The sequence below is a fragment of the Phyllobates terribilis genome, unplaced genomic scaffold, assembly GCF_046119375.1.
Source record: "Phyllobates terribilis strain yellow unplaced genomic scaffold, ASM4611937v1 Scaffold_1__5_contigs__length_1240528914, whole genome shotgun sequence".
Classification (NCBI taxonomy): Eukaryota; Metazoa; Chordata; class Amphibia; order Anura; family Dendrobatidae; genus Phyllobates; species Phyllobates terribilis.
The window spans coordinates 902,028,868-902,056,173 of record NW_027362761.1 but is presented as its reverse complement, the minus strand read 5'-3'; the positions used below and the strand labels follow the sequence as shown (position 1 = coordinate 902,056,173).

At 49.4% G+C, this 27,306-nt stretch overlaps 1 protein-coding gene across 1 annotated transcript in view; it reads left to right on the top strand.

The window, feature by feature from the left end:
- LOC141171881 (phosphatidylcholine:ceramide cholinephosphotransferase 2-like) overlaps window positions 1-26,273 on the top strand; it is a 32,469-nt gene extending 6,196 nt beyond the window's left edge. The window contains exons 3-5 of the mRNA XM_073655522.1: window positions 124-277; window positions 16,230-16,396; window positions 26,028-26,273. Of these exons, the coding sequence (XP_073511623.1) occupies window positions 124-277; window positions 16,230-16,396; window positions 26,028-26,231 (525 nt within the window). The 3' untranslated portion in view covers window positions 26,232-26,273. The remainder of the gene's footprint in view (window positions 1-123; window positions 278-16,229; window positions 16,397-26,027) is intronic.
- The last annotated feature ends 1,033 nt before the right edge of the window (window positions 26,274-27,306 follow it).

Below are 27,306 nucleotides of genomic sequence, written 5' to 3'. Positions count from 1 at the left end.
ATTTGGTAATATAATGTAGGTAGACTACTGCTGGAGCCATTTCGCTTTTCTTTACTGCATTGCGTTGTCTGTGAACACCCATTTCTTATGTTCTGACGTTTGTTTTTTTTCTTATGTTTTTAGTCAAATGGAGACTCGTATGCTAAATTACAAAGAATCTTTCGATTAATAACAGGAGGAGGATTGACGATAACAGGATCTCACGTCTTATGTGGAGATTATCTGTATAGCGGTCATACTGTCATTCTCACGCTCACTTACCTATTCATCAAAGAATGTAAGTTGTGGGCTTTACGATAGGTTATTTGCACCTATTGTGAGTTATCTATTTTAATTCTAAATATTTTTATGTCTCAAAAGTACAAAATTGTCTATGCGAAGCCTAGGGATATCTTAGGAATGCAAGAATTTTAAATCTACACTTGCTATGAGCAGTCATGGATTAGCACTATATAATTACACCAAATTTTTGCTGTAAATTTATAGTAAATCTGTGGACTACAGTTGGTCATGCCATCTAGCTCTAAAAGGGAACCAGTCAGCAGGATTTTGCTATTTAATCTGAGAGCAGCATAGAATAGAGCAGGAGAGCCTAAATCCAGTGATATGTCACTTATTAGTCTGTGTGTTGTAGTTTCATTGCAATTAGCATTTCATCAGCAGGAAGATAACACTACAGGACTAGGTCTCAGGTGCAGCCCAGGCCAGCTAATCTGCGTAAACCCACCCCCACCACTCATTAGCAGCTCCCTCACATTGGAAAGTGACGCATGAAACAGCCAATCAGGGGTGTGGGCCGGATTTACACAGTTTAACTCTTAGCTCTACTACATCTCCAGCAGACAAGACAGATATTCTAGGAAAACTACACCAAGCAGCCCAGTAAGTGAAACATCCCTGGAATCAGGCCTTCTTGCCCTCAAATTATATAGCACTCAGATTATATAGCAAAAACTGCTGACAGATTCACTTTAACCTCACCAACCCCTTTTTATTCTTCTAGAAAATGGGTATAGAATTAAAAGTGGCATGAAGCCAAATTTCCCCCAATAAGTCCACCCTGGGACAGAGCAATGGACACATAGCTGAGCTATGGTGCACACATTAGCAGTCATGCCTTCCCTGGAACTGGTGCTAATGATTATGAGGCTGTAGTCATCACAGGAATGATTGTATCTGATTTCTTTCAAAATGCTATTGCTAAAAACCAGAACACCATTTATGTAGCATCCTGTACCATTAGATGAATATTAGCTTGGAAGCCAAGTCACTTATCAGTGCTATGAAATTCAGGATGTTAAATGAGGTAATGATGTCTTTTTATAGGCCCATGTTCTCGGGATGCTGGAGTGATGTCTTGATAATTAGATGATTTTTTTTTTTTTATAAACAGTTGCAACATCACTATACAGGTGCATCTCACTAAATTAGAATATCATCAAAAAGTTAATTTATTTCAGTTCTTCAATACAAAAAGTGAAAGTCCAATATATAGAGTCATTACAAACAGAGTGATCTATTCCAAGTGTTTATTTCTGTTAATGTTGATGATTATGGCTTACAGCCAATGAAAACACAAAAAAGAACTGAAATAAATTAATTTTTGGATGATATTCTAATTTAGTGAGATTCACCTGTATATGGGCAAAGAGGCTTGGGTCAGCACCAACAAAAGGGCCCACATGTGCGAGGGTGCCCAGGCAAACGATCCAGCACACCGAATCCAGAGTAAATGCCAAAAAAGCGGTTTGCCAGAATGCATGCAAAAAAAGGCCTCAGTGCAAACCAATACATGTTGTGTATGTAAGGAGGTGGAGGTGTTGCTCACGTTCCCTCTGGAGGACATATGTTTTGTTCCAGTGTATTTTTATGTGCAATGTGTTTAGTAATGTGCTTTATTAGTGAAAGGTTGTGTTCTGCACAGCCACAGGTAGTTGATAAAGACAGGTAGAGTTAATGGTTGGGACTAGCCCAGAGTGGAAGGAGCTAAAGTGAAGGAACAGAGGGAGTTCCCTGTCAGGAAGACAGATTGGGCCTAGCCAGGAGCTAGAACAGACCTTTTGGGCTGAGTAGTCAGCAGAGTCGTATGTATTGAGTTTCCCGAAAGTAATCTGAGACCGAGATAAAAAATGGCGTAATTCAGAGGGGAGATGAGGAAAAGCATTAGAAGGAGAGAGTGATTCTCTGGAGACGAGGTCTGAGGCAGAAATTCTAGCAAGACGGTACAGAGTTATTTAACAGTCAAGTGACTGAGCATCTCTGAGAAGGAAAGCGGGATGAAGAGAGAGTTCCCTGTGAGGTAGTTCTAAGGTGTTGGCAAGTAGAGAAGCTAAGTAATGGCCATAGTGGCGCAAGTAGCTCCCTAAGGGGGAAAGGACGTGGAACTGTGGGTTGAAGAATATGACTCTTGCCTACTCGTTAATGGTGATGTTGGAGGCTAGGAAAGCTCCAGAAGTGTTGTGCTGGGAAGAGGTGAACCCAGAGAGAGAGGTTACCCTGACAGAGAGCGAAGCAAGCTCAGGAATGAACGGAATGTGTATGAAGATGTTCTATGTTTTAAAGGAAACGTCCACAAAGTGTTGTACCCACTATCCACTGTACATACTCCTCCCCATGCTCTTGTTCAGTAAAAGACAGTTTGCTTTTGAATGGTGGTCTTCTTCATTGAACCTTATATCACCTAGTCCTGGCCAGCCGAAGTCACCCGCATCATGCGGTCTGCAAGGGCGTATCGCCTCTACAGTTACAGCCCACACACCCAGCCAGAACCCCTATTTTCCTTTAGCGTACCAGGGCGTTGGCATATTTTGTGCTTTACTACCTCACAACCTGAAATTCCACCGTTTTTTTTTTTTTTTTTTAGGGTATTCATCAGTTCCTTTAAAGAACATGCCGGCAACTGTCAACATTTGGTTTTCTTTTTATTGTGTAGCAAACAACAAATAGGACAAAATAACTGAAAACTTCAGTGTGCATGACTATTTACCCCCTAAAGTCAGTACTTTCTAGAGCCTTCCTTTTGTAGCAATTACAGCTGCAAGCCACTTTGGATAAGTCTCTATGAGCTTTCCACATCTTGCCACTGGGATTTTTGCCTCTTCAAGGCAAAACTGCTCCAGCTCCTTCAAGTTAGATGGTTTCCTCTGGTGAACAGCAATCTTCAAGTCTGATCACAGAGTCTCAATTTTATTAAGGTCTTGGCTTTGACTAGGTAACTCCAAAACATTTCCCCTTAAACTACTCGAGTGCTGCTTTAGCAGTATGCTTTGGGTCATTGTCTTGTTGGAAGGTGAAAATCCGTTCCAGTCTAAAATAACTGACAGACTGAAACAGGTTTTGCTTAATAATATCCCTGCACTTGGACCATTTTCCCTGTCCCTGCTGCCGAAAAACATCCCCACAGCATGATTCTGCCACCACCATGTTTCACTGTGAGGATGGTGTTCCTGGGGTGATGAGCTGTGTCGGTTTGACGCCGGACATAGTGTAATGCAGGTGCCGGAATGCAACGCACAGAGACACAAGGCGAGAACAGTCAGAAATGTTTGTAAACAGTTTTATACAACAGGTATACTGAAACAAGGGATTAGCAACAAGGGTAATGAACAGTGGTTTGAAATATCAGAAAAATACGAAATTTCTCAAAATAAGGCGCAGTCTCTTAAAATAAGGCGCAGTCTCTTAAAGTAAGGCGTAGTCTCTTAAAGTAAGGCGCAGTCTCTTAAAGTAAGGTGATGCCCTCAAGCATGAGAAGCACCACACAAGTTCTTTAACCGTGAATTTGGCCCTAGCGGGGGTCACCGGTTATTCCCGCTAGGCCGTGAGTCTCTTTCCGGATGAATTCAATTAAATCACGTTGTGCTACTTTAGCCCCAACCGTCCCCCTCCCAACCTGAGTACTTAAACCCAATTGTCCCCGGTACCGTGGGTGAGCAGTGGAAGTGACGGCCCTGCTCACGTATGCAGCTCCTCTCTGCTTGGCTGTTGGGGGCAGTCTCTCGAGCCTTGGATAGGGGGGTCCAGGCCTCGTCTGTCGGCGGCCGACGTCGGGTTCCGCGAACTCACTCAGCACAGCGATCAGGTTCCTAGTATCCTCAGCAGGCACAGCACTCGAGTCACAACTGTGAGGGATCCGGAGCTCTTTTACCGGTGCCCGGCTGGAGCACCTCTCAGGCCTCTGGATTTGGCCTGTCACACGGGGTTTCTCAGGACGCAGGGAGCACGTCTGCTCCTCTCTGCTGCTTGGCGCCAAAGACCCCTCAGGTTTGGCGCGCTGGCCTCTTATCTCTCTGAACTCCTTCCTGGAAGTCACCTGATCGGGTCCAGCCTCTGAATCTCCCCTGCCTGCAACTTCCTTTGTGTATTTTGGTTCCGCTTGACTGTCTCTGGCCAGTAGATGGCAGTCTCGCTCCATCCTTGAAACGTCATGTTGAAGTTCTGTTACAAGCTTTTTAGCTCGTTCTACATTCCTCCCTCCTTTTTGCTCGCCAGTCCTCGGGCGAGTGGACTCCTCGCAGAATTGATGTCTCCTTCCAGGCAGTGCAAGCTCAGACAGGAGTTGGGCACACTCCTGCGTTTTCTGTTGGATTCGAGACCAGATAAACTCTTCCTGAGCATACCGGTTAGGAGGAATTCCGGCATTAGCCCGCTCAGTTCTGCGGGGCTCTTCTTGCGGAGGAGACTCCGGGAGATCCGAGGAATCAACTACTGGGGATTGCAAATCATTTCCTGACTCATTCTGACTTCCACTCGGGAGTGGCACCAACGGTTCTGACGGGCCCAACTGCATTGTGGCCCACCCTTCTTCATCCCCCAAGGTTCCTGTATGTGGCACTTCAGCCAACACGTCTGAGGGCCCAGCCCTGTTACAGACTTCTGCTTCAGAGGAGCAAGGTCGCAACATATTACGGTGCAACACCCTGGATGTCGCGGTGTCATCCCCTTCGGGCCTAACCTCGTAGACGGGGTTGTCTGGGTGAACCTTCTTCACCACCCGATATGGTATTGCCTCCCAACGATGGTCCAGCTTACTCCCAAATCGTTTAGCCCTCACCAGCACTCGGTCTCCTGGCTGAAGCGATCCACCTGTGGTCGGGGGCCGAACTGCATGCTCTACTTCCTGAAACTTCTGAGCAACCAGTCTTCTCACGGTATGGAGTTGACGCTGGTGTTCTCGAATCCAGGTACTTGGGCTACTGCCCGGACCGGGGTCTTCTGAGTCTAGCTCCAGTTCGGTGATTTCTCGGCCACTTCTTCCAAACAGCAACATGTAGGGGGTGTAGCCGGTGGTTGCATGAACTCGATTATTATACACCCACACCAGCTCGGACACGAATTCGGGCCACTTCATCTTTTTGTCCGCTTCCAGTGTTCGCAACATTTGCAACAGGGTTCGGTTAAAGCGCTCGCAAGCCCCGTTCCCTTGCGGGTGGTAGGGCGTTGTCCGGGAACGGTCGATCCCATAGATGCGGTATAGCTCATCCATCACTCGTCCTTGGAAGCAGGCCCCCTGGTCAGAATGTATTCGCTTCGGGCACCCATAAATCCGGATGAAATCTTGACAGATGGCCTTGGCTGCGGCTTCTGCCGTCTGATCTTTAGTGGGCGTCACTACTGCAAACTTGGTGAAGTGATCAGTCATGACTAAACAGTGTCCATAACCGTTGTATGAAGTTCCTACCATCAAGTAGTCAATCATCAAGACTTCCAAGGGGGCAGAAGTTCGGATGGTCTGAATGGGAGCTCTTTGCTCCGGGGGCTTGTTCAATTCACACTGGCAACATGTTCGGCAGACCCCCTCGACTTCTTGTCGCAGTTGAGGCCAATACACCAGCCGTTGCAACCACCGGAAGGTCTTTTCTACTCCGAAGTGAGCACCTCTTCTATGAGCTTCTTGGGCTAGCTGTGTTACTAGTGCTCCTGGAACTACCACTTGCCAGGTAACATCAAACTCTCGAGGCAGCTGGATTCTTCGGCATAGCAAGCCATCCTTCAGGAGGAGCCTCTCCCACTGGCCTAGGATTTGTAGGGTAGTTGGAAGTGAAGCGGCTCTGGTTTCCTCGTCGGGTCTCTGATTAAGGGCGACCCATTCTCTCAACTTTGCTAGCTCCGGGTCGGATTGCTGCATATGTATCCATTCGTCTCTTGAACGTCCCAGAATCTGAGTGGGCCTCGGCTCCCCTCTGGTCTCTTGGGCGTCGACCACAGCAGCGGCGAACTGGCTGAAATCCGGGATCTCGTCGCCTTCGAGCTCCTCATCTCTGTCCTTCTTCGGCCCCGCCTGAGTGACCCGGGACAGGGCATCTGCATGTGTGTTCAGGGCCTTGGACCGATAGGCGATTTTATACTGGAATTTGGACATCCTTGCGACCCACCGCTGTTCTAACGCGCCCAGTTTGGCGTTCTCCAAGTGGGCCAAAGGGTTGTTATCTGTCCGCACTTGCACTTCTGACCCTGACAGGTACTCAGCAAACTTCTCGGTCATGGCCCACACCAGTGCTAGTAGCTCCAGCTTAAACGAACTGTAGTTGTCCGGATTCTTCTCCGTATCTCGGAGTGACCTGCTGGCATACGCGATCACTCGCTCTTTCCCTCCTTGTACTTGAGCCAGCACTGCTCCCAGCCCATGCAAGCTTCCATCAGTGTACAACATGAACGGCTGCGAAAAGTCAGCGTAGGCCAGAATCGGGGCATCTGTTAGCGCCATTTTCAATGCTCGGAATGCCTCTTCTTGTTGTGGGCCCCACTGAATGGGCTGCCGCTTGGCTCCCCCGGCTGTTCCTCTCAGCAATTCATTGAGCGGGTTCGCAATCTTAGCGAAGTCTTTAATGAATCTGCGGTAGTATCCAGCGAGCCTCAGGAATACCCTTAGTTCCCTTAGATTGGCGGGCGTGGGCCACTTCTGCACGGCAGCTACTTTCTCCGCAGTGGGGTGCACCCCTGCACTGGACACAGTGTGCCCCAGATATTTAATTTCTCGTTTGAAGAGACGACACTTACGAGGCTTAATTTTCAGGCCGTGCCTTTGTAGCCGTTCTAACACTTGTTCCAATCGGCGGAGATGATCCTCAAACGTTGCGGAATAGATAATTATATCGTCCAGCAGGGCCGGCGTCAGCACCCGGCGCACCCGGGCAAATGCCGGGGCCCTGAGCAGGCAGAGGGGCCCACTGGCGGTCGCGCACCCCGCTGGGCTATGGGCGGAGAAGAGCGGTGTCAGCGCCCGCCCTTCTCCGCCGCTTGCTCAGGGCTCCGGCAGCCCGATACTTACCTCTCTCCGTGCCTCCGCAGATCAGCTGTCTTCCTGCTCTGCGCTCCCTGTGACGTCTCAGGTCAGAGGGCGCGGTGACGTCTTTACACCGCGCCCTCCCCTGAGCCGTCACAGGGAGCGCTGAGCGGGAAGACGCCGACAACGCTGGAGTTCGGAGCCGAGCAGCGAGCAGCGAGCGGCGGGCAGCAGGCAGCGGGCAGCGGGCAGCAGGTAGCAGGTGAGGAGAAGGGAGGTGAGTATTTGATTTTTTTATTTTTTTTTTAATGTATGGAGGCATGGGGCATTATAAAGAGGGGAGGGGGGGCATCCTGCATGGGGCATTATAAAGAGGGGAGGGGGGGCATCCTGCATGGGGCATTATAAAGAGGAGGGGTGACAGCCTGCATGGGGCATTATAAGGTGGGGAACAGCCTGCATGGGGCATTATAAGGTGGGGAACAGCCTGCATGGGGCATTATAAAGAGAGGGGTGGCATCCTGCATGGGGCATTATAAAGAGGAGGGGTGACAGCCTGCATGGGGCATTATAAGGTGGGGAACAGCCTGCATGGGGCATTATAAAGAGGGGGGGATTCCTGCTTGGGGCATTATAATGAGGAGGGGTGACAGCCTGCATGGGGCATTATAAGGTGGGGACAAGCCTGCATGGGGCATTATAAAGAGAGGGGGGGACATCCTGCGTGGGGCATTATAAAGAGGAGGGGTGACAGCCTGCATGGGGCAGTATAAAGAGGAGGGGTGACAGCCTGCATGGGGCATTATAAAGAGGAGGGGTGACAGCCTGCATGGGGCATTATAAAGAGGAGGGGTGACAGCCTGCATGGGGCAGTATAAAGAGGAGGGGTGACAGCCTGCATGGGGCATTATAAGGTGGGGAACAGCCTGCATGGGGCATTATAAAGAGGGGGGGATTCCTGCTTGGGGCATTATAATGAGGAGGGGTGACAGCCTGCATGGGGCATTATAAGGTGGGGACCAGCCTGCATGGGGCATTATAAGGTGGGGACCAGCCTGCACGGGGCATTATAAAGAGAGGGGGGGACATCCTGCATGGGGCATTATAAAGAGGAGGGGTGACAGCCTGCATGGGCCAGTATAAAGAGGAGGGGTGACAGCCTGCATGGAGCATTATAAAGAGGAGGGGTGACAGCCTGCATGGGGCATTATAAAGAGGGGGGGCAGCCTGTATGGGGCATTATGTGGGGGGAACAGCCTGCATGGAGCATTATAAGGGGGGGGGGGGCAGCCTGTATGGGGCATTATGTGGGGGGTAACAGCCTGCATGGAGCATTAAAAGGGGGGGCCTGTATGGGGCATTATGTGGGGGGGAACAGCCTGCATGGAGCATTATAAGGGGGGGGCAGCCTGTATGGGGCATTATGTGGGGGGTAACAGCCTGCATGGAGCATTAAAAGGGAGGGGCCTGTATGGGGCATTATGTGGGGGGTAACAGCCTGCATGCAGCATTATATGGGGACCGGTATCCTGTATGGAGCGTTATATGGGGGCCAGTATCCTGTATGGAGCGTTATATGGGGGCCAGTATCCTGTATGGAGCGTTATATGGGGGCCAGTATTCTGTATGGAGCCTTATATGGGGGCCAGTATTCCGTATGGAGCCTTATATGGAAGCCAGTATTCCGTATGGAGCCTTATATGGGGGCCAGTATTCCATATGGGGGCCAGTATTCCGTATGGAGCCTTATATGGGGGCCAGTATTCCTTATGGAGCCTTATATGGGGGCCAGTATTCCTTATGGAGCCTTATATGGGGGCCAGTATTCCATATGGAGCCTTATATAGGGGCCAGTATTCCATATGGGGCCTTATATGGGGGCCAGTATTCCGTATGGAGCCTTATATGGGGGCCAGTATTCCGTATGGAGCCTTATATGGGGGCCAGTATTCCGCATGGAGCCTTATATGGGGGTCAGTATTCCGCATGGAGCCTTATATGGGGGTCAGTATTCCGCATGGAGCCTTATATGGGGGTCAGTATTCCGCATGGAGCCTTATATGGGGGTCAGTATTCCGCATGGAGCCTTATATGGGGGTCAGTATTCCGCATGGAGCCTTATATGGGGGTCAGTATTCCGCATGGGGTCTTATATGGGGGTCAGTATTTAGTATTCCGCATGGAGCCTTATATGGGGGTCAGTATTCCGCATGGGGTCTTATATGGGGGTCAGTATTCCGTATGGGGTCTTATATGGGGGCCAGTATTCCGTATGGGGTCTTATATGGGGGCCAGTATTCCGTATGGGGCCTTATATGGGGGCCAGTATTCCGTATGGGGCCTTATATGGGGGCCAGTATTCCGTATGGGGTCTTATATGGGGGCCAGTATTCCGTATGGGGCCTTATATGGGGGCAAGTATTCCGTATGGGGCCTTATATGGGGGCCAGTATTCCGTATGGGCGTTATATGGGGACCAGTATTCCGTATGGAGCCTTATATGGGGGCCACTATTCTGTGTGGAGCGATTCACCGGTTTCTGAGCTATTGTGGAATTTACAATAGATATCACTCATGAAGTGAAATCTTTGCATTGTACTATATATATATATTTCTCCGCCGTATCTCTGCATCATGAATCGTGGTATGTGTTAAAGGGGCCCACTGAGACTCTTTCGCCCGGGGCCCAGAAAAACCTGGAGCCGGCCCTGTCGTCCAGATATATTAAAGTGGCTTCAAAGTTGAGGTCCCCCAAGCATCTCTCCATCAGCCGTTGGAAGGTTCCTGGCGCATTTGTTAGTCCAAACGGCATTCGATTGAACTCAAACAGGCCCATAGGGAGAACAAAAGCTGTCTTCGGACGATCCTTCTCAGCTACTGGGACCTGCCAATAGCCACTGGCCAGGTCGAGGGAGGAGAAGAATTTGGCGCTCCCTAGTGCAGATAGAGACTCTTCGATTCGGGGGAGTGGATAGGAGTCCCGTACTGTACAGGCATTCAGCTTCCGATAGTCTACGCAGAATCTCAGGGTACCGTCCTTCTTTCGGACCAGCACGATCGGAGCCGCCCAGGGGCTCTGGCTTTCACGGATCACACCGTTCCGCAACATGTGGGCCAATAGCTCTTTCACCTCCTGGTACATTTGAGGCGGGATCTGCCGATATCTCTCTCGGATGGGAGCAGTATTTCCGGTGGGTATTTCGTGCTGAATGTCCCGAGTGCACCCGAAATCATCTTCATGCTGTGCAAACACTCCCTGATATCGCTGTAGAAGTTGTTCGATCTGCCTCACTTGTCCAGCAGAAAACTCAGTCAGGTTACCTTCCATTTCTTCCAGGAGGTGGCGTCCAGCCAACGGTTCTCTTCCATGTTCCTGGCTATTGAGGGACACCTCTAGGGTCCATGGTTTTCCTTCCACAGGTGCCAGCCCTATAGCGTCAGCTCTAGTAAGGGCCTCCGGCATTACGCACACTCGCGCCACCTCTTGTCGGGGCAACAACTGTAAACTGGTGCCACTTAAATTGATGCAGCGCACGGGTACTCGACCGTGCCGCACGGTGGCCAGAGTTCGAGCAATCAGGAGTCCAGAGGGCGCTTCTTCTCCCTCCATTGGTTCAACTTGAATGTCCACGCCCTCTAAGGACACATGTGCCAGCACCGGCAAAGTGAGTACAGTCTGTCCCACCGGCAGTGTTATTGTGGCTTCGGGCGGTATCGATACCTTACCAAGGTACTGGGAGGTAGTGGACAACTTTTGAATCTGACTGACCCGCACGAGGTGCTGGAACACTCTCTTGTTAGCTGGGTCTCGAGTGGCGCGGGTCCAGTTGTTTTTGCTACAGCCCTCAGCCAGGAACTGTCCGACTTCTTTCAGCACATTCATGCCCAGGGTTACAATGGGCCCATCGCCTCCGGGCCCGGTGGTCAGTACAATCCCTTTTCGACCGAGGTCCTTTCCACATGCCCGCACAGACATCCATACTACTCCCGCTACTGGGATAGGTAGTTGATTAGCCGCCACCAGTTTGACAGTGGGTTCCCGGCAGGAACGAGCGACTTCAGGAAAGTGACTTTGGAAGTACGTCTCAGGCATAGTGGTCACTTGAGACCCGGTGTCCATCAAACAACGGATCCACTGCCCATTGAATTCAGCCCAGATAATGGGCCTCTCGGAGACAATGTCTTCAGAGCTCCCTCTTCTACTCTCTGAAGCTCGAGACCCCACGGTATGCTCCACAACCGTGGGGCATTTTAGTTTAACAGCTGTCCCCTCCTCCTCCTTTCTCGGTTGGGACAGTCTTTGGAGATATGCCCCCTACCTCCGCAGGTCCAGCACTCCGGTCCTCGTTCTGCCGATAGGTCGGGTACATGTCGTGCTGGGGCTGGATAGGAACGTCTTTCTCGTTCTGGTCTCCGTCCGCGTTGAGCAGTACGGTCCGTCGGCAAGGGGGCAGTAGGAGTCTTCCTAATAGAATTCAGCTCACCCCGAATGTCTCGAATTTCCTGACGTATTTCCCGTACCCAATCAGGCTCTTGGTTGGTGAATCCAGGAGCAATTGCCTCATGACTTCTAACTGTGGCTTTGAGAACAGGAACTTCTCTCTCCAGGACTCTAGCTTCAGCCCCTACCTCCAGGAAGCCCATATCAGGGCTCAGTCGCAGCCGCTCCTTCAGGATCTGCCTCAAGGAAGGGTCTTTCAAGCCAGCAATCAGTTGGTCACGCAACACCTCATCCAATGGTCCCAGTCCTCGGTTCCCATCTCGAGTTTTCTTAGTGATATGGGCCGTCACTTCCTGTAATGCATTAACATACTGATTTACTGTCTCATTTTCCCCTTGGACCCGCTGAAACAACCGTAAGCGCAAGTGTCCCAAATCTGTAGTGTCACCGTGCATGTCCTCTAGAATTTTTATCACTTTATCCACGGTGTCACGGTCCCCAGGTGGGCGGTACATCACAGTCTGTCGGGCCTCTCCATCAAGGGTTAGGAGGGCCAACTCCGCCTGGGCTAGAGGGTCAAGGGGATACATACGTAGCATACTTCTCAGTCTTTCTGCCCAGTCCCAAAGTGACATGCCATCCCCTGTAAACTTGGGAAGATGGCTGAGCATAGCCCCCAGGGGTATATGGCTCCGGCCGGACCCAGCCATAGACTGATCCGCCATCTCTGCGTCTGAATGTTGCATCCTGCCGACTACGCCAAATGTAATGCAGGTGCCGGAATGCAACGCACAGAGACACAAGGCGAGAACAGTCAGAAATGTTTGTAAACAGTTTTATACAACAGGTATACTGAAACAAGGGATTAGCAACAAGGGTAATGAACAGTGGTTTGAAATATCAGAAAAATACGAAATTTCTCAAAATAAGGCGCAGTCTCTTAAAATAAGGCGCAGTCTCTTAAAGTAAGGCGCAGTCTCTTAAAGTAAGGCGCAGTCTCTTAAAGTAAGGTGATGCCCTCAAGCATGAGAAGCACCACACAAGTTCTTTAACCGTGAATTTGGCCCTAGCGGGGGTCACCGGTTATTCCCGCTAGGCCGTGAGTCTCTTTCCGGATGAATTCAATTAAATCACGTTGTGCTACTTTAGCCCCAACCGTTCCCCTCCCAACCTGAGTACTTAAACCCAATTGTCCCCGGTACCGTGGGTGAGCAGTGGAAGTGACGGCCCTGCTCACGTATGCAGCTCCTCTCTGCTTGGCTGTTGGGGGCAGTCTCTCGAGCCTTGGATAGGGGGGTCCAGGCCTCGTCTGTCGGCGGCCGACGTCGGGTTCCGCGAACTCACTCAGCACAGCGATCAGGTTCCTAGTATCCTCAGCAGGCACAGCACTCGAGTCACAACTGTGAGGGATCCGGAGCTCTTTTACCGGTGCCCGGCTGGAGCACCTCTCAGGCCTCTGGATTTGGCCTGTCACACGGGGTTTCTCAGGACGCAGGGAGCACGTCTGCTCCTCTCTGCTGCTTGGCGCCAAAGACCCCTCAGGTTTGGCGCGCTGGCCTCTTATCTCTCTGAACTCCTTCCTGGAAGTCACCTGATCGGGTCCAGCCTCTGAATCTCCCCTGCCTGCAACTTCCTTTGTGTATTTTGGTTCCGCTTGACTGTCTCTGGCCAGTAGATGGCAGTCTCGCTCCATCCTTGAAACGTCATGTTGAAGTTCTGTTACAAGCTTTTTAGCTCGTTCTACAATAGCATTTACCTTGGTGGTCAGAAAGTTCAATTTTTGTCTCCTCTGACCACAGCACCTTCCTCCATGTATTTGGGGAGCCTCCCACATGTCTTTTGGCAAACTCAAGACGAGCCTTACAATTTTTGTGTGTAAGTTAAGTTAAGGCTTTTTTCTGGCCACCTCTATGGAGTGTATGGCTTATTGTGGTCATATGGACAGATACTCCAGTCTCTGCTTGGGAACTCTGCAGCTCCTTCAGTGTTACCTTTTGGTCTCTTTTCTGCCTCTCTGATTAATGCCTTCTATCCCAGGCTGAGAGTTTTGGTGGGAGGCCCTCTCTTGGCAAGTTTGTTCAAGTACCATGTTCTTTCCATTTAATGGTAATGAATTTGATAGTGCTCCGGGGATCATCAAAGATTGGGATTTTTTATTTTTTTTTATTTTTTTTTTTTTTAAGAACCCAGCCCTGACTTACTCCTCTCAACAATTTTTGTCCCTGACTTGTTTGGAGATATCTTTTGTCTTCATATTGTTGTTTGGTTAGTGGTTCCTCTTGCTTATTGGTGTTGCAGCCTCTGTGATCTTTCAGAAAAGGCGTGTGTATATACTGACAGACCATGTGACACTTAGATTCATAGAATGTAAGTCCACCTGTGTGCAATCTAAGTGTTGAAAGGGACCTCCAGGGTCCTCGTGTCTGACTCCCTGCTGAATGCAGGATCCAATAAACCATCTCACACAGATGTTTATGTAGCGCCCCGAGGGTTCGGTCGCTACAGGGGTATTGCACCTCAACCAGAGGTGTGATATTCCACTCCCGGTTAAGGATGGAGTGTGGACCAAGACTCAGTAAGCTGCATGCATCACACACACCCCATTTCCGAGGGACAGCTCAACGGTGCTCCCACTAGACAGAAGTTCAAGCACGACAGCATCTGTCCCTGGCTGGAGTGGGGAGGGGCGAGGAAAACCCAGTGATGTAGGAGCAGATAGAGGTTGGGTTTCTGGGCATAGGTAGGAGCCCATTGGTTGCAAGTCACCTGGGCTCATACACAGAGAAGGAGGTATATAAGGTGGGCACCATCTTAGGACAGTAGTTAGTTCAGTGACAGAAGGAGCTCAGCCAGAGAGGGCTGACAGGGAGCTGTGGCTCAGCCTGGGCCCAGCTCCACGAGGCAGGCCTGGAGTGAAGGCCAGAAACAGCAGAGAGGACAGGACCAGCAGAGAGGAACAGAAAGGAGAGGAAGAAAGGAACGGAACACTAAGAGAGGCCCAGAGACACGAAGACAGAAGGAACCCCAAAGGCCCAGGAAATTGTGGGTGACGGGTTGGCAGAACAGGGTACCGGATCCCAAGTTGGTGGAGGCGACTAATCCTCAGCCAAGGACCGGCGGTCGTGATCACATCTTGGTGCGACCCCTCACTACACCTACTAGAAAGGCATGCCACATAGGGTCAGGGAAGTGGACATCCAACATCCCAAGAGAAGGCCTGTGAAGGGAGTCCTGTGCCACACTCTGGAATTGCCTGGGGGTTGACCGAGCCCCTTGCCTGGTGGACGCAGCACGGCTTGGGCAGTCACTACCGGTACCGAAGTGATTTGGAATATAAAGAACTGTGAGTAAAGCCTTTGAACTGCAATCCCACGTCTCTGTGCTTCATCGCCGCGCCAGCACTACTAGTGCTGGAACGCTCGCACCATCACTCCCATCATCTACTACACTGCCCTGGGGCTCCACTCTTCCCGTGGGGAGTCACACTACCTCAGCTGCACACACCATCGGCCCCAGCGGTCTGCCTTGCAGCGGCGGTCCGCGCTGACCGCAATCCACGGGTGGCATAGTCGGACAATTAACCATAAAAATCCCATAAATAGACTGCCACTGGTTTGACCACCCTGAGCCACGGGACCGGGTCGCCGCCACGGAGACTACAACCCCCCAGAGACCTGGTTCCGGGTAACCCACACACGTGCGCAAACGCGGCCCAGGGGGCGAGTCATTTACACCTTTCAACAAAGTGGGCAGACCTGGCTTGGGCGAGAGTAAAAATAAGTCACAAAATTTGGGGACAACTACGAGTTGCCCAAAACATTTGCAACACTTTAAGCAGTTTTATGTCAGAATTCTGATGAAAACTGTTTCATGAATTGGCCCCTTCATGTACACTTGACTCATTAGTTCTGCAGAGCAACTATTCTGTTAGGGAAAGAAATTCACAGGTGACCATAGAATTTGTTCCCTACGATGCAGTGCTACAAGTGCAGGGGTCGCTAAACCAGTTCTTTAATGCAAGGACCCAGCAACGAGAATTGTAGATCAGAGTTGACTGAACCTGACAATTCTGGCTCCCGTCAAACCTGCGTTTCGAGTGAATGTGTATCATATTATCGAATGACTGAGTTTTCATTTTAGTTTATGTGCCAGTGAGTATGAATTGTAACCCATTAGAAGAGGATTATAAAATCTGATTATGAGGGAACGTTTTATTACGAGCAAGACTATGATGATGTTGCAATGAGTGTACAGAATCAGGAACAGCAGACACGGTTGTGTTCTTGGCCAAGTTTTCTGCACTACTACTTGGTTGAACATAATATCCAGACACTTAGCAAGTTCTTTATAGAAGAAATGTTATTAATGAATCTAAGGTTTTGACAGTTAGGTAGCCAAGTTATTCTGAAGTCAATTCACTGATGTAGACAACCTAAAATGTCTAACTCGCTATGCAAACCATCTCAGCAATTGGGGATGTAAATGGGTGAACTCTGAATGTGGCACAGACTTAAAGCTGAAGCCTTTAGACTTGGTGGTTTTCATGGTGATTTTGTTTTACAGATTCTCCTCGGCACTTCTGGTGGTTTCACATATTCTGCTGGCTTCTGAGCGCTTCAGGAGTCATCTGCATTTTAGTAGGACATGAGCATTACACCGTGGATGTAATTGTGGCTTATTTTATAACCACTAGACTTTTCTGGTGGTATCATGCCATGGCTAATGAGAAGGTAAGAAGAAATGTAATGTGTGTGTCTGTGTGTTTTTTGTTCAGTTTTTCAAGCGCCCATCTGTCAATGAATGGAAACCCTATTTACCTTACCATATCTTTAGGCTTCCTTCCCACGATGAGCTTTTGGTGAGTTTTCGATGCATATTTTTCTGCAGCATTTCTGTACCGTAAGGTAAATTAAGTTACTTGCGTTTTTTTCTTTACATTTTTGAGTGCTCTTTTTTTTTTTCATGTGCTTTATCATGTTTTTAATACTGTAGTTTTTGTCTCTTTTTGATGCATCATGCTTTAATATAAATCTGATTTGTTTTTATTTTTTTCCTGGTATTTGATATTGTATTATCGTGTCTTTTTTAAATTGATTAATTAAATTATACATGTATCATTAACATAATCAAAATGGAGAGAAAAAAGAGTTTTTTTGTAGGCGTAAAAAATTACAATTTTATTACATCATTATTAAAAATATACAAGACAATAAAGATAATATGAATTAAAATTGCGTATAGATGGCAGCAATGGTCACTGGTGAAAAGGCCAATGATCACATCCCCAAAGTCACAGATTATATCTGAAAATTCCTAAGGGCAGCTAGATAATGAATTGTTCAAGGGAATGGGTAGTAAGGAATTTTGTATTTGTAAATAGACTATTTACCATAAATACCAGACAGACCCAAATGTATAACCCATGTAATATAGCAATGCTACCTGCCAATAAGAGGGATTAGTATAGCAGACGTGTATGATAACAAATCATCTTACCCAGTAAGGGGCCAGGAGTAAACCAGTGATACAAGGTGCGCAAAGGCAGCCCCCCCGACGCGCGTTTCATAGCCCGCAACGGCCGCTTCCTCAAGGGAAATGAGGAGGAATGGGAGAGCGGAGCTCTTATCGGCCATAGTGTCGGTCACATGTGGCCTCACGTGACCGATCACCTGATCTGTAAATAGGCTTAGCCTGGTGCTTGTAAATGGCGCATGCGCCGCTACCCCCCGCCCCAGGACGCGCACCCACGCCGTCAGGAGCTAGTGCGCAGGCGCGGGCGCACGGCACAAAAAGTAGCCAGGTGCCAGCGTGCGCACCAGCCCCGCACAGACAGCTGAGCGCACGAACCACGACGGAGAGAGCGGGGCACGCGCACAGCACCTAATGCATGCAAGCAGATCCAAAGAATACAGTGCGCTCAGCTTCTGAGTCAGGAGACAACGTCCACATAAATAAACAGTATGTACAGTATCTTAGTGCAGCATATAGGATGTTCAGGTTAGACAATAATTTTCTCATGTCGCACTTTGAATGATCCATCCACAGTCCTGATGCAGCACATAAGATGTTCAAGTTAAAGCACTTTATCTCCCCATGGCCTTAACGAGTCCCTGTCGTTTTCCTCATTTTTGTGAAATCATTGTGACTCCTAAATCAATGTAGTTTCCTCTGTATTCATTCCCCCTTTCTCTGCTTTGTGTTTCATATATCTTTTGCGCATTGGCATCATGTGTGTTTTTTATGCTTATATGAGGCTATTCCCTACTTTTATTAATTTTTGTTTGTCTTAGTTTTTATTGTATGCCCGGAGAATTGGGTCCTCTGTGTCGAATGACATGTATTCATGATTGGCCTGGACTATATATGCTGATGGATCGATCATCTAAAGTGCGACATGAGACCTTCACTGCTTTAACTTGAACATCTTATGTGCTGCATCAGGATTGTGGATGGATCATTCAAAGTGCGACATGAGAAAATTATTGTCTAACCTGAACATCTTATATGCTGCACTAAGATACTGTACATACTGTTTATTTATGTGGACGTTGTCTCCTGACTCAGAAGCTGAGCGCACTGTATTCTTTGGATCTGCTTGTGTAGCACCCTGAGGATTCGGCTGCTACAGGGGTATTGCACCTCAACCCAGAGGTGTGATATTCCACTCCCGGGTAAGGATGGAGTGTGGACCTGAGCTCGGTAGGCTGCATGCACTACACACATCCCATTTCCGAGGAGCAGACCGACGGTACTCCCACTTAGAAATGTGCAGGTACGACCGAGTCTGTTCCTGGCTGGAGTGGGAGGGGGGTGGTACATCCCAGTAGTGTAGGGGCAGATAGGGGGAGCAGCCTGGGTAAAGATAGGAGCTCATTGGGTGCTGGTCGCCTGAGCTCACACATAGAGGGTGTATATAAGGTGGGCACCATCAAAGAACAGGGTCAGTCAGCCACAGTCAGTCAGTCTGTGAGTCTTTGCAGAGAAGTCAGAGGAAGAGGAGCAGAGAAGCCCCAGAGAGAGAGAGGAGAAAGCCAGAAAGACCCAGAGGGGGAAACAGAAAAGGAACTCTGAGAACCCAAAGTCCATCAGCGGGTGAAGAGTTGGCAAAAGGGTACCGGATCCCAAGCTGGTGGGGGCAAAAGCACACCCTAGCCAGAGACCGGAGGCCGTGGGCAGTGTCTGCCACGGCCACCCACCACATCCACCCCGAAGGCATACCACGTGGAGGGTCAGGGAACCCAAGGCCAAGGGTCTCCCAACAGAAGGCCCGAGGGAGCTGGACCTGGGTGGATCACTAGTGGGGACGGCCAGAGGAAAGGACAGAAGGAGAGCTCAGGGTCACGCTCCGGACTTGTTTGGGGGTTGGCTGGATCCAGGACCTGGTGGACGCAGCACGACTCGGGTGGTCACTTGAAGCTGGAGTGACCGGAACATCAGCAGTGAGTAAATACCCTAAACTGCACAACCCGACTCTGTCTTCATTTAACATCTATGCTGCACCACCACAACCCCCATCCTCTGCACCTGACCCCCTGAGGCTATACCCCTCCCGTTGGGGGTTATACCATCACAAGCTGCACCTACACCATCAGCCTCAGCGGACCCTGCTGCAGCGGCGGCCATAGTGACCGCAATACAACGGGTGGCGTAGTCGACATAAAGAACTTTAGTAACATCAGTAAGGACTGCCACATACAACTGAGTTTGACACCCTGGGCACGGACCGGGTCACAGCCACTCGGAAGACTACAACCCCCATCTGATCCGGCTCCGGATATTCCCACTAAAGAATATGGCCCAGGGGGCGCGTCAACTTTGGCGTAGTCGGCAGGATTACGTGCCCGCAACACCCGGGTACTGCGTGCCTGAAGAAAAGTGCAAGTTTACCTCAAAAAGAAGTCTCCTGCCGGTTCCGGAGGGTCCCCGCCATCGGACTCCATCACAGGTCGATTCCCGCCGGTTGTCCGCCATTAACAGCGTTCTCCCGCCATCTGCAGAGTTTCCCGCCACTGGGAAGCGATTCCCGCCATTTCCAAAGGTTTCCCGCCTTGGAAGAGCGGACGCCATTATGGGCGTGCCAGAGGGTGGCGAGAGGCCACCTCCCATCGTGGGCCAGGACCGAAAATGGCGCCAAAAGTGGAAACCGCCCCCACCAACAGAGACTGTGATGCTAGAGGTGTCTGTCAGCGTGAAAGAACAGCCCCTGGAGCTGACAGTCACCAAGTGGCCCCGGGACCGCCCTCGAAGTGGGAGGAGACGAAAGAAAAGAACAAAGATGGGTGTCGCCTGGAGCAGTCTAGAGCGAGCGCACCCGGAGGCAAGAAGCCTGGAGAAGAATATCGGAGGAGCTTACCCGGAGATGGCGAGAAAGCAGAGCAGCACCGGCCCGTTGGCCAGGAGCCTGCTAGAAACAGAGGAGGGAGAGCAGAGCAGCACCGGCCCGTTGGCCAGGAGCCTGCTGGAGACAACAGTAGGAGAGCAGAGCAGCACCGACCCGTTGGTCAGGAGCCTGCTGGAAACAACGACCCCACTAGGACTAGTGGAGGTCCTAGCATAGCTCCCCCGAGACCGGGAGTGTGCACAGACCGCTCTGGAGGGCCTCGCAAGGAGGATGGCCCGGGTGCAGCGAGAGACGTTGGCGGAGTGGAGCCGTGAGATGGCCCAGCAGACCGAGACCTGTCAGCGGAGCACGCCACCCGAGACGAGGAAACAGACCGCCTCTGAGGATGGCGCGGGAGGATTGAAGGCCGGAGACGGCGCCGAGAAGGGAGCCGAACGAGTGGAGGCAGGTAAAGGGGACGTCTATACCCCAAACCGGGAAACCGCGTACCTGCCCCAGCTCCCCGTCGCAGAGCCCGAAGTCTATCCTGCCGTGCCCGTCGCTGCAACGTCACCGCCGCAGACTAGGCCTCAAACGGGAGCCGCGACCCCTGTGACGTCACACGCCTCGACCCCGAGCGTGACCAAGCAGGAAGTACCACCAGCCTGGTCGCAAGGCCTAGTACCCCCGGGCGCCGCAATACCAACAGCGCCCCCTACCTCCGCGGAGCCCCCGGCCTGGTCGCAGGGCCAAGTAGCCCAGGGCGCCGCCGTCCTTACAGTGCCCTTTACCTTCCAGATACCCCAGGCCTGGCCGCAAGGCCCGGGCAACCCGGGCGCTAACACCACCGCGCCCATAAGACCAAGAGTGCCGCATCTGGGAGAGGACCTGTACGCCCAGCACACGTGCCCGGATGGGCAGCCATTTATATGGCCACCGGAGTTTCACCATCCCCGACTCCGGAAAGAGAGAGCCCTAGACGAGCCCCTGATCCCGGCTCCAAAGCCCGTAAAGAGGATCTCGCCCCCGCTAGCAGAAGCGCAGTTTGAGTGGGACCCCACCGGAGAAGATCTCATGGGGTTCACTCAGGAGACTCGGGCAGCTGCAGCGGAGCATGCTGAGTGCTGCCGCCAACAGCTCGAGGTCTTTGAGAGGGAGCGGAGAGAGAGGCGGGTCCGGGAACAGCAAGCTCAAATAAGGAGCGCGGAGCAGAAGAGCCGGGCCAGGAGAGACCCCCGTGCAGCGCATAGTCCCCGCACCACCGGGACTGTGATAAAGTTTAACATGCAGCATGGGTGGGGCTTCATCCGAGACCACCGCACCCTAGGCGACGTCTTCGTGACCAGGAGAGACGTTGAGTCCCACCTACCGGAGGGACACAGAGGTCGTGACCTTTACATCGGGGACGAGGTCACCTTCACCCGGCACAAGTGTGCCAAAGGACCCTACGCCCTCCATGTGCATCGCCTGACGGAGGAGGAGCTGCGGTGTGAGGAGGAAGAGCAAGAGGACCCGGACGGGTCTGAAGCCAAAGGTAACCATAAAGCAAGAGCAGGAGGACGCCGTCGTTAAGTACAGCGAAGCAGAAGCTGTATATAGTTGCCCGTCGGGGCACCGTGAACTGAAACTGTTACTGTTGCTAAATATAGTCCCCGTTGGGACCAGCAAGTGTGAACTGTTACCCGTATTTCCCTATTCCCACTGACCGAGGACTGAGAGCGGTCATTCCTCCCTAATACCTGGCCGAGGACTGAGAGCGGCCACTACCCCTTTTGTATATAGTTGCGCGTCCTAAAGCGCCCCCTACCGGTTTTATAGGAAAACCATTTTTCAAGAAAAGACTGTCGCACTTAACCCGGTCACACGTTGCACAGTGACCGGAGGAGGAGCCAGAGGCGACGAGAATGTTTTATATGAAAAGTTTTATGCTAATATATGTTGTTTTATATGTTTTATATGTTTATGCAAAAATTTGTATGTTTTGTGGTGTTTTGTTCTTACAGCCCGAGGACGTGCTGTGATTTACCAGGGGGGAATGTAGCACCCTGAGGATTCGGCTGCTACAGGGGTATTGCACCTCAACCCAGAGGTGTGATATTCCACTCCCGGGTAAGGATGGAGTGTGGACCTGAGCTCGGTAGGCTGCATGCACTACACACATCCCATTTCCGAGGAGCAGACCGACGGTACTCCCACTTAGAAATGTGCAGGTATGACCGAGTCTGTTCCTGGCTGGAGTGGGAGGGGGGTGGTACATCCCAGTAGTGTAGGGGCAGATAGGGGGAGCAGCCTGGGTAAAGATAGGAGCTCATTGGGTGCTGGTCGCCTGAGCTCACACATAGAGGGTGTATATAAGGTGGGCACCATCAAAGAACAGGGTCAGTCAGCCACAGTCAGTCAGTCTGTGAGTCTTTGCAGAGAAGTCAGAGGAAGAGGAGCAGAGAAGCCCCAGAGAGAGAGAGGAGAAAGCCAGAAAGACCCAGAGGGGGAAACAGAAAAGGAACTCTGAGAACCCAAAGTCCATCAGCGGGTGAAGAGTTGGCAAAAGGGTACCGGATCCCAAGCTGGTGGGGGCAAAAGCACACCCTAGCCAGAGACCGGAGGCCGTGGGCAGTGTCTGCCACGGCCACCCATCACATCCACCCCGAAGGCATACCACGTGGAGGGTCAGGGAACCCAAGGCCAAGGGTCTCCCAACAGAAGGCCCGAGGGAGCTGGACCTGGGTGGATCACTAGTGGGGACGGCCAGAGGAAAGGACAGAAGGAGAGCTCAGGGTCACGCTCCGGACTTGTTTGGGGGTTGGCTGGATCCAGGACCTGGTGGACGCAGCACGGCTCGGGTGGTCACTTGAAGCTGGAGTGACCAGAACATCAGCAGTGAGTAAATACCCTAAACTGCACAACCCGACTCTGTCTTCATTTAACATCTATGCTGCACCACCACAACCCCCATCCTCTGCACCTGACCCCCTGAGGCTATACCCCTCCCGTTGGGGGTTATACCATCACAAGCTGCACCTACACCATCAGCCTCAGCGGACCCTGCTGCAGCGGCGGCCATAGTGACCGCAATACAACGGGTGGCGTAGTCGACATAAAGAACTTTAGTAACATCAGTAAGGACTGCCACATACAACTGAGTTTGACACCCTGGGCACGGACCGGGTCACAGCCACTCGGAAGACTACAACCCCCATCTGATCCGGCTCCGGATATTCCCACTAAAGAATATGGCCCAGGGGGCGCATCACTTGCATGCATTAGGTGCTGTGCGCGTGCCCCGCTCTCTCCGTCGTGGTTTGCGCGCTCAGCTGTCTGTGCAGGGCTGGTGGGCGCACTGGCGCCTGGCTACTTTTTGTGCCGTGCGCCCGCGCCTGGGCACTAGCTCCTGACGGCGTGGGCGCGCGTCCTGGGGCGGGGGGTAGCGGTGCATGCGCCATTTACAAGCACCAGGCTAAGCCTATTTACAGATCAGGTGATCGGTCACGTGAGGCCACACGTGACCGACACTATGGCCGATAAGAGCTCCGCTCTCCCATTCCTCCTCATTCCCCTTGAGGAAGCGGCCGTTGCGGGCTGCGAAACGCGCGTTGGGGGGCTGCCTTTGCGCACCTTGTATCACTGGTTTACTCCTGGCCCCTTACTGGGTTAGATGATTTGTTATCATACACTTCTCCTATACTAATCCCTCTTATTGGCAGGTAGCATTGCTATATTACATGGGTTATACATTTGGGTCTGTCTGGTATTTATGGTAAATAGTCTATTTACAAATACAAAATTCCTTACTACCCATTCCCTTGAACAATTCATTATCTAGCTGCCCTTAGGAATTTTCAGATATAATCTGTGACTTTGGGGATGTGATCATTGGCCTTTTCACCAGTGACCATTGCTGCCATCTATACGCAATTTTAATTCATATTATCTTTATTGTCTTGTATATTTTTAATAATGATGTAATAAAATTGTAATTTTTTACGCCTACAAAAAAAACTCTTTTTTCTCTCCATTTTGATTATATGTAATATGAGTTGGCATATCTTGGTGCTCAGGGAAAGTACCCTCTCCCAGATGCACCAATACGGCTACAATAGGGTTAAACTGTTGTTATGTATCATTAACAGTAATCTTGTACCCTGTCCCCATTTTTTTTTTCTTATTTACATTTATATATTGTAACAAATATTCAGCTGTGAATATTACTAGGTTTTGCAGCCTTTTGAATGGAAGAAATGCATTTTTTTTTCATACACACTAATTTTTCATTCATATATACATTTTCAATACACCATGATTAAAGGGGTTGTCCTCTTTCAGTTACTGTTTATACCTGAGCGCAGTTTGCTTTTAAAAAAAGACAAAAAAAAATAGATCAAGCTGTACTCGCCTCCCCTGTGTCCATCTCCCCTGTGTCTTCACTGTTGCTCCCAGCATCTTATATTGGCTGCAGCATTGACGTTGTCAGTGCAGCAGCCAATTAGTGGGCTCAGCGGCTCTGAGTGGGGCACTCCGTCTATACTGCCAGAGCTGCTGAGCTCACTGGTTGACATATTTGAAACGCTACATTGATGTGATCAATGTGCCGACATCACATCAACAACTCGCTGTTAATGTGATTTGATTTCAGCACCACGGCCAATGCCAAATACCGAGAGCAGTAGACTTGGCAGTAGAGCTGGGGAAGGTAATAGTACAGTTTGCTTTTTTTTTAATAGCAAACTGCACTCAGGGACAAACATTAACTGTAAAGGGACAACCCCCTTTTAAGCTTTATTTTAATAAAACTTGTTAACCTTTTAAATGAATTCCCAGTTTTTATCAGTCATTCTGAGTGCTCTGCTTTACAATATCGTTACTGACTCCTTAGCTAGAAACCGATGTATTTTATTTAACTATTGACTTCTTCAATACGCTTGGGATGCACTATGGAGCTTTTTTTTTACATGTGGGAAATGTACAGCGCCCAGTGACATGCCAGCTTTGCCCAGCTTTGTGGGTATATCATTAGGCGTGGCATACTGTGCTACTTGGTCAGGGGGACAGCAGCGCTCTATGACTTGCACCATGGACTTGCAGGTTTATTACAGCAGCAGGGGCCATCTCTTACAACTGATGCTGGTGCACTTGCTATGCCATTATTTCCGTAGACCGTTTTTTGCAGCTGCTTTAGCCAACTTTAGCCTCAGGTGGCAGTAAATTGTAATTCCCAGTGACGGGCACTGTTCCTTTGCCGTTTTGTAGTCAGTGTATTTTGACGTGCTGCTGTAGCACATAACGTTACTCTGGAACATTGTCACAACACGTGATAACATCTGTTTGTACTTTAGTCCTGAATCTGAAGTTTCTAATTTATTATTCGGAGAACCGTTTTATACAGTGTAGGACAAAAGCGTTTTGTACTTTTATTATATACAGTATGTTCAAAAACATTGTAATATTTGCATTCCGTTCCTCAAAACTTACCATTGCTGGTAAAAAGTATGCTCTGTATATTAATCGGGCATCCTGACCAGCCCACTTGTCTAGATCAAAGGTTTATAGGGAAAGTTGGTTTATAATATAAAATGTACTGAAATATGCCACTATTTTTGGGCATTATGTAAGGGAAAAGAAACTTTGTATAGTCACTCAGATATTTTTAATGCAGAACGTTTTGGCTAAAAAAAAAAAATATATGTCTAAAGATGGCAAATAAAATCAGGACTATAGGCGAAATAATTTGGAAACTTTGAGTATTTGAAGATGTTTATGCAGAATCCTCTCCAAAATTCATGTTAAAAAACTCCATTCAATTCTTGTAGTATTTTTACTTTAAAAAGAAAATAAAAAACGTTGCAAGTAGGAAAAAAATACTGCTTGATGAATTAATATAATAAAAGCTAATTTAGAACATACTGCTTGTCTCTTGGCATACAGTTATCACACAAGATTACAATAGGGGCCCATAACCGGCTCTGTGCTACAGATCCACAATATAGGAGCGCCTAGTACAAGCGCCTGTTTTGATAAAGAATAATATGAATTTTTCCCTCTTTCAGGGATTGAAGACCTCAACCGCAACCAATCTTCTTTCTCGAACATGGTGGTTTCCTGTATTTGCCTTCTTTGAGAAGAACATTCAGGGTTGCATCCCATGCAGCTTCTCCTGGCCCATTTCTTGGCCTCCTAGTTGCTTCAAATCTTCATGTAAAACCTATTCCAGAGTTCAGAAGACGGGGGAAGATGTTGAAAAATGCACCTAAATGCACCAATGAAAGGACCAAAAAGGAAAAAAAATAATTCTCAACCAAAGGAATACCTTCTTATCTTAAGAAGATGCTACTGTACATAATGAACTGGACCAAACATTTATATCTTTGATTACAAAGGTGGTTGCACACCAGATGCACAAGTTAATTCGGTCAGTATTTTTTCTCAGGCATGGGAGCCAAAACCAGGTGAGGAACAATCAGAGAAAAGGTATAATAAATGCAGAATTGGTGACTTGTTTCTATCACCCACTCCTGGTTTTGGCTCCCACTCCTTAGAAAAAATACTGACTGAATACTGATAGTGGGACCGTGGCCTAATGTATACTATCAACGGAGGGCATAAGTGCAGGAACAGAGCTTTGCTGATCTTCTTTAATGGAGTGGCAAAAGTTTATTCTTTTTAAGAAGATTACTGTACAGTACCTGGTGTAAAGGTTAGATTTCCCAGGCTGTAAATCACTAGAAAGGAATGCAGTCCATGCACTGATCCAACTGGGGCTTTTGTCGGATTTCAGCTCTGAAGCCCATGGAATTGTAACGGCAGCTCTGCACCTCTAATGCCAGCTTTTCTATTAAGATCAATACAATATATGTAATGCAATGTATTTACAAAGTTACCCAAGTTTTTATTTCATATATACTGTAAATTGTAGAATGGTGTTCTAAGGTGAACATTTACTTTTAGCTTCTGAGGTTTACGTATCTTTAGAGGTACTATAAAAAAATTAAAAGACTCCAATATATTATATTCCTGTTATCACATATTGTTATGTATGAATACAGCTGAATGATTCTAATTTATATATATGTCTATGGATTTTTTTTAGAATTTTTTTCTTTATAAATTAGAATAAGTTTAATAGGCTTTAAGAAGTAAGACCTCGTTTAATCCATGTCACCCAAATATCCAGGTTACTTCCTGCCATACAAGAGGAGGATGCTGGAAGTGGCAGGGCGTCCTTTACTGTATGTTATCTTACTGTGGTGTGCATGGTTTATTTAACTCTTATTTAACACTTGTCATTTTTATCATTGGTTGCACAATTTCACACTTCACTACCTTTTG